This window comes from Miscanthus floridulus, chromosome 8 (genome assembly GCF_019320115.1).
Source record: "Miscanthus floridulus cultivar M001 chromosome 8, ASM1932011v1, whole genome shotgun sequence".
NCBI lineage: Eukaryota > Viridiplantae > Streptophyta > Magnoliopsida > Poales > Poaceae > Miscanthus > Miscanthus floridulus.
Window position 1 is genome coordinate 227,287,568 of NC_089587.1, and position 8,038 is coordinate 227,295,605.

Here is an 8,038-nt window from a genome sequence, read left to right on the forward strand (position 1 = left end):
TCTCACTGTTAATGGACACATCGTCTACCACTGAACACCATTAAATTCTTGAAAATTGAATACCCAGATCAAAGTCAAGACTTAACCCTGGTGGATAGATTCCACCACCCGAAAAATAAGAACATCTAGGCCAAGTCAAGACAAATCCTGGTGGGCAGATTCATCATCCGGAACTTAACCAACGAGCTATTGCCTAGTTTGTATGAATTTCTTTTATTTGGATGGGAAGAGAAGATGGGATTAGTAAAACCGAACAGAATGTGAATGGTACAAATTACGTACTGTGTGTACTAAGATTGGAAGGGTACATGATCTTTTCCTCTTTTTGATATTTTTATATTAAAAAAAAAGCCCGCCGCTTTATGTTCTTCTATACTATTTTTTATATATATATACATGACTTTTCCTTTTTGTTAGCTCTTCTGATGAATCCTCCTGACGATGTTTAGGGCAATCATTGCTGAATTGAGCCCTTATAAGACAAAATTAAATAATTTGCTCGACGTGGCAAGAAGGCAAGGCAGCATTCCTTCCGGGCCCCGGCTCTTTGCAAATTAAATCTAATCTGTCGGCCCAAGACATTAATCTTGTGATCGCATTGGCCTGTGTGCTTGCTAATGATCACTAGGCATGGCATGCCGGCCGGCCAAGCTTTTTAGGCCATGTTTGGTTTCTACGGGCACTACTAAAATTCCTGTCACATTGAATATTTAGACATATGTATGAAGTATCAAATATAAACTAATTACAAAATTAATTACACAACTTGCGGCTAATTTGCGAGACGAATCTTTTAAGCCTAATTAGTCCATGATTTGACAACGTGATGCTACAGTAAACATGTGCTAATGATAGATTAATTAGACTTAAAAACGTCTCATAAATTAGCCTCTATCTATGTAATTGGTTTTATAATTAATCTATATTTAATGCTCTTTATTAGTATCTAAACATTCGATGTGATATAAATTTTAGGAGGGACTAAAGAACCAAACACCCCCTTAGTCCCAAGCCAGGCCAGACATCATCTTCTTATATACGCACCATCATGTCAGCTCAAAACTACAGTTCCTTAGAGCATCTCCAAGAGTTTGCCAAAATTAACTTGGCAAATCTTGTGATTTGGCAACTTGCTAAAATATATGCCAAGTGAAAAATAGACCTTCTCCGAGAGTTCCCTATTTTTTACTTGGCAAAACTAAAAAAAGAAGGGCCCACCAATATTTTTCTGTTGACCGATACGTGGGGAGGTCGAGCGCCTGGGTTCCTTCGTCGCGCGCAGGAGGCCGCCGCGAAGGAGAGGTCGCGATCTCCTCTTCCACGCCGCCACGCAAAACGCCGATCCTTCTCCTCTCCCTTGCCGACCTACACCAACAGAAGCCGGCCATCTCCTCCTCCCTGTGCCGGCATCTTTTCCTCCATGTGTGCCGCCCATCTCCTCCACCAGCCGGCCCTGGGAATCATGCCTAGGAAGAGGTCCCGTGCGCGAAGACAATTGGATGATTCATCATCCGATGACGATGACTCCTTGATGTTATCGGTTGCTCGAATTGTGCAAACCTTTTCCAATGACAAAGGAAGACACGGTGGCTCTGTCGAAGGTCATAGAGTTCTTTACCAGGATAGAGAAGGTGGCCATGATAGGATGTTTCGAGATTATTTGGCGGACAATCCAACACACGGCCCCGAAATATTCTGTCGAAGGTTGTTGTTCTTCAACTTCGGATTAAATTGTTTTATGTGCTCAAATATTATTAGAGTTGTCAAACTTTAGTTTTGTTTTCTTCAGGTACAGGATGTCTAGGGAACTTTTCTTACGCATAATGAATGCTGTTGAAGCACACGATGAGTACTTTATGCAGAAAAGGAATGCGGCCAACGTTCTTGGATTGAGTTGCTTCCAAAAAGTCACTGCCGCAATGCGTATGCTCACTTATGGGGTTCCAGCTGATGCGACAGATGAGTACGTTCGCATTGGCGAAAGTACTGCACTTGAGAGCCTACGTAGGTTTGTTGCTGCAGTTGTTGAAATTTTTAGAGATGAATACCTCAGATATCCCAATGAGGCGGACACAGCACGCTTACTTGCATTGGGTGAGCAACAAGGATTTCCATGAATGTTAGGGTCCATCGATTGTATGCATTGGGCGTGGAAGAACTGTCCATATGATAAACAGGGTCAGTACAAGGGGCATGTGAACAAACCCACTATAATTTTGGAGGTTGTTGCTTCGAACGACCTTTGGATATGACATGCCTTCTTTGGAATGCCCGGGTCTCATAATGACATCAATGTTCTTCGTAGATCTCCTTTGTTTGATAACCTGGCGGAAGGTAGAGCTCCAGAAGTGAACTATTCCGTTAATGGCCATGACTACAATATGGGTTATTATCTTGCAGATGGTATATATCCGTCATGGGCTACTTTAGTCAAGTCCATCACTCTTCCTATGGGGAACAAGAGGCAATATTTTGCCAAAGCGTAAGAAGCAGCGAGAAAGATGGTCGAGAGAGCTTTTGGGGTTCTTCAATCTAGGTTTGCCATTGTTCGAGGACCAGCTCGTTTTTGGGACATTGAGACGTTAGCATTGATCGTGAGGGCTTGTGTGATCATGCACATCATGATTGTGGAAGATGAAGGATTCGTGGTCGACCCTAATGAGCGTTTTGATTATGGTGGTGAGAATGTCCAACCTGCTCGTGGCCGGGGTACTCATACACTTGATGAATATATTGAGGTGCAAAGAATGATCAGAAACAAGGAAACACACGTGCAAATGAAAGAAGACCTCATCGAACACCTATGGAACCATCATCCAGATTTATATTAGCTACATAATAATTTTATGTCTTTTATTTTTTATAGTGATGGACAAATCAATATTAGCTAAACATGAGATGAATAAATAAAGGTTCGGATGAACTAAAAAACAAACTAAAGGTACTTGAACCATGATTTGACACCAACTAAATTTATTTTGCAACACGCCTAGCAACAATCTCCTTCTGCATCGTCTCAAGCCATTCACGCTGCAGCGGGTTGAGGGAGGTCGTGTCCACAAACATAATTTCTTTCTCCTGTTTGATCAACTCCGCTTCAGCTCTTTTCTCTTCAGTTGCTGCGCGCTTCTTCTCTAGCTCCAGTGCTTCCTTGTCTAGCTCAATTGACGCCATGAACCTCTCAAGTTTTGCTTTCTCTTTTTCCTTGTCAGAAACCTCCTTCTTTGCCCACATCGTGTCCAACGCAGCCAAGCAAGCTTCCCCACCTCCTCGCCTAAGATTTTCTTTTGCCTTTTTTATCCCATCTGCCCTTTTCCTTGCTTGGGTTTCTTGAGGAACATCATCTTTACCTTGTTGATTGCTGGTGCCTTCTTCATCTCTTGGCCTGGACACCTTTGTGGACTTCTGTTTTTTGTTGGTTGCTGCTTGTTTATCCATCTCGGCAATTTCAATCCTCTTGGCTTTCCACTTGTCTTCTTCCTTCAATATGTTCCAACAAGGTAGAAGAGTAAATTGCTTTGTGTCCTTGTCTAATCCGGTGTACATCTTCGATGCTTCTGAAATCTGTCCAGGGAATTGGTCAATGTATATACCTTTTCAAAAAAACAAATTTAAGGTACTGATTGAACACAAATTACATGTATACCTTGTCTTGAATAGTTTGTCCACTCTGATTCCTACGCTCAACCGCCTCGTAGCAGTCACAATACTTGTTCACTTGATGCTGAATTGTAAGCCACCTATGCATAATCGAACTCTCTGTCCGCACAGCTTCGGTTTCCTTGTGCTCCTCAAAGTATGCACGTACTCTACCCCAAAATGTGCCACGAGCTTGATTGGCCCCGTTGATGGGGTCTTTGCTAACGTACAACCAGGCGGCGCATACAACTTCGTCTTCCTTCCAATGAAAATTTTTTGACCTTTTCGATCCCTTACTTGTACTGCAACTTGGCTGCACTTGCGCATCGACTTCTTGAGTGTCTTGTGTCATAGGAATGGTGAGGTCGTCCAAGCCTCCAACTTCAGCATCACGTCCATCGAGAAGAATGTCCGACAAAAAACCATCTCCATCCATTTCAATGAGTCTTCAAAAAATATGACAAATGTGAACACGCCTATTACTGCACAATTGAAATTACCCACACATCAACATGATCACCACCGATTGAAAACTCAGGAAAGAATATGTATATGTTGTATGAATGAATACTCAGGAAAGAATATATATATATACAATCATTACGCTAATCCAAGAACATGATCACCAACTCTTGTCACAATTGCAGCACATATGATCTGTATTCTGTACGGCATATATTATCCTCCATGTGAGATACTACTATATACTACTATACTAGTATATGTGCATCTGATCCAAATACTAGTAGACTTGGCTGGATTGGAGGTGATCAGAGGCAGTTTTTCATGTCTTCGGCTAGGCGGCTTGCAGCGGACTGTGGCTGCTAGCCCTACTCGGCAGATCTAGTCTGGTGCTGGGCTAGACATCATCGATACATGGCACAAGTGGAGGACCAAACCCTAAACCCTAGCAGCTGCCGAAGTTCGTCAATGGTGCAGGGGAAGATCGCGGCCACATACCAGGGGTTGTTGATGCCGCGTCGCCGATGCAGCTAGGGAGATCGCGGCCGCCAGGGGAGGTCGAGTCCGTCGCCGCCAGGGGAGGTCGAGTCCGTCGCCGATGCAGGATCGCGAGGATTGGGGCGAGCGCGCGATCTTTATGGCGAGGGCTCAGCTGGGCGTGGGAAGGAGGAGGTGAAAGTTCGTCTCACGCGCGGGGGAGGGATGCGGAGTGGAGTCCGCGCGCGGAAAGATACGCACGCGGAGGGGTAGAATGCCAAGCTCGTAAATTTGCCAACCTCATTTGCCAAGCTGTTGGAGAGGAATTTTGCATGTTTTGCCAAATTTTCAAGGATGCCAACCTCATTTGCAAAACTGTTGGAGTTGCTCTTAATTTGCATGTATATGTACATCTCAACAAAAGAGTGATGAACAAATGTACTAGAGTAACAGTACTGTACCGGAGCTCGGAGCCCTAAAATAGCCCCTCCTCTACCTCTTTCACTTTCTCAGTTGTATTTTGCTAGAGCCAAAATTGTTTTTTTGCTCTGATACAGTGCAGAGAAGTATGCTCTGGTGTCCGCAAGGAAAGGGCCAAAACCTCGTTAAAGCGTCACTGTAGCGATATTATTTTAGGGACGGAGGGAATACGCCAAATGACACATTCGGATGAGAAGGCCAGATATATTCTCAGTTCTCATATTTATATAATAATATCTAGTTAGATTAAACCTGTGTGGCGGGCATCAGCATCGTCACTGCTGCTGTCTTTTTTTTCTCACTTAATCGCTTTATCACTTGCCTAGCTTGCTTTGATCGGATGCAACATCGCTGTTAACTTGTTATCACTTCCCTGTTAAGACTTTCAATGCCACTTTATTTTCTTCTACTCCATTGACTTGCTAGATACCATATAGCTTGTTGCTACCATTTCATTTTACTTTATTTTCTCCGCCCTCCTCTTCTTTCCCTCTTGCCTACGTTGGTCATCCAGTTAATTATTAATTTGTTGACTTGGTACATCTGATTTGGTAGCTTTACACATGCGGTTCTTCAGCCACACAGCGGGCATGCAGTACAAGTGTACAACAGTAGATAATTTACTTAAGTCGGTGTGGTTTAGTTATCATCTGTACTACTCCCTCCATTCCAATTCTACGCACATAGACCCTACCCCTATGAGCACCTCTGAAAAACTGCGCCGGCAGATCTCGAGATTGACGAAGTCACCAAAAGTGTCTCGCTGTCGACGGGAACGTCGCCTACCACTGAAAGCATAACGTCGTTAAATCATGGAATAAATCCAGAAAAATACGAGCACACATGCCAAGTCGAGAATACTTATACGTTGTTCTATCTTTTAAGTACATATTTTTTATTGTATACCGAAACGTATATCTCTATGTATAGCAAAAAAACCTATATACTTAATAAAAAAATAAAACAATTTATAAGTTGAAACGAGGGAGTATGTAATATTTAAGCCAATACCATCTGCACAATAATAAAAGTAGCTGTAGGAAACTAGGCATGTATTGCGTTCTTGTCATGATCCTGCCACTTGCCCGGCAGAGCATTACACATAGCAGTGCTTTTCATAGATATCGCCAAAAGTCCAATGCATCATTTCACTTTGTTAAAAAAGGTAGAGGGGGGGGGGGGGGGGGGGGGGGGGGGAAGGGGTTTATTAGGAGAGGAGTACGGTCTATGAGCACACAGCCCTTCCTGCTTTCTCTACACAAAAGATGCAAAGCTAATTAGATTACTTTAGAGATAATAATAATTTTACAACACCCAAGGAGAATGAGAATGGCGTGGCTAAGGAAGTCGAAGTTGTAAAGCTCAAGAACAGTAAGGATGCTGTCATCCCTCAGGGTACAAGGCACAGCTCCAGGTTGCATGATATTGGAACAGACATGACGAAGAAAGCTATGAGCAACAAAGCTTCATGTATGCCCCAAGGTAACTTAAACTCTTCTTCCTCCAGTAATGTGTCTTCATGTTCTTTGGAAACAATATCTAGAGTTTGTGGTATATCATTGGGTAAAGATGAGAATGTGAGACTTGCCAACATTTCCCTCATAAAAGCCAGAGAAGAAGCAATGGAGGCTCTGGCGAAAGCCAGAAACAAAATTCAGTCGAGTTGTTCTGAACCTGTACAACAAGAAGAAGTTAGAGATATGAACGTGACCAACGTCACTGATACAACTGTTTGTCTAGACGGTTGTTTATCCCATTTAAACACCGTGTAAATGCTACATGGTGGTACGCCGTTTCCATTTAATCACCCGTTTACCCTGTTTAATTGGTCGTTTAGTCTGTTTAATGGGACGTTTTGCCTGAATAATGGCTAAACGGTAGGTGACCGACTGTTTACCGTTTAGCGTTTAGGAAAACACCGATAGAGATAGACACCGGTCAGAGTTCTGGACAAGGTAGAGAAGAGGCTGTAATGGATAATAACTTATCTCAAAATCATCCAAAATGAAGATATTATTCTGGAATGTGAGGGGGCTCGGTAATGCTGGTAGAAGAAAACAACTGTTAGAGATAATCTCAATTCATAATTTTGACTGTATTTGTTTGCAAGAAACTATCAAGTCGTCTTTTAGGCAAAGAGAGCTAGACAGATTCGCTGGTCAAAGAGATATGCGATGGAGCTGGTTACCTTGTTCTGGCCATTCTGGAGGTATGCTCATTGGGGTTGATAAAAACTTAGCTCAGGTTTCTGCACAAGATCAAGGGGCTTCCTTTCAGAGTGTGAAGCTAACTATGGTAAATGATGCCTTTGAATGGGTTCTTATTAACTGTACGGTCCTGCACATGATGAAAAAAGTTGAGTTCCTGGCACTACTACACAAACTTTACTGGAGGCGGGCGATTTGGGTTTCCGCCGCGGCCTAGAGGCCACGGTAAATCGTGGCTTAACCGCGGCGGGCGGCTTTGCCCGTCGCGGTTAACCGATTTACTGCGGCGGGCGGTGTAACATGCCCGCCGTGGTAAATATACTTTTACCACGGCGGGCACGTTACATCGACCGCCGCGGTAAATTATTTTACCGCGGCGGACACCTTTTGTGGCCCGCCGCGGTTATGTTGATTAGCCGTGGCGGGCTTTATTATTTGCCCGCCTCGGTAAATTATTTCATGAATTAAAAAAATACAGCAGGCATATAAATTCAAATAAAATATAGCAGGCATATAAATTCAAATTCAAATTCAAATCACATCCAGATTTCACAGATTAAACTTAAAAAGTATGCAGGCATTATACATGAGATAATATACATATATATACATTCACTTAGTCGTTCTTATCATCGTTAATTCATTACATTTACATATTAAAATCGTTATACATGCGCTAAGGTGTAATCCTGCGGACGCATCATCGTGGGTCATTTCCTCGGCCTCTCGTACTCCGGTAACATCGCTAGCAGGCTGTTCTCATGGAAGAACGT

General features: G+C 43.0%; 1 protein-coding gene and 1 pseudogene across 1 annotated transcript; one reads left to right on the forward strand and one right to left on the reverse strand.

The window, feature by feature from the left end:
- Positions 1–1,462: 1,462 nt before the first annotated feature.
- LOC136475247 (protein ALP1-like) lies at positions 1,463–2,831 on the forward strand (annotated as a pseudogene).
- A 142-nt stretch (positions 2,832–2,973) lies between these two features.
- On the reverse strand, positions 2,974–4,075 carry LOC136470755 (glutathione S-transferase T3-like). The gene is made up of 2 exons (XM_066468492.1): positions 3,647–4,075; positions 2,974–3,564 (listed from the first exon to the last, which is right to left on the reverse strand). The coding sequence occupies exons 1-2, from the start codon at positions 4,073–4,075 to the stop codon at positions 2,974–2,976; spliced, it is 1,020 nt and encodes a 339-aa protein (XP_066324589.1).
- Positions 4,076–8,038: the final 3,963 nt, after the last annotated feature.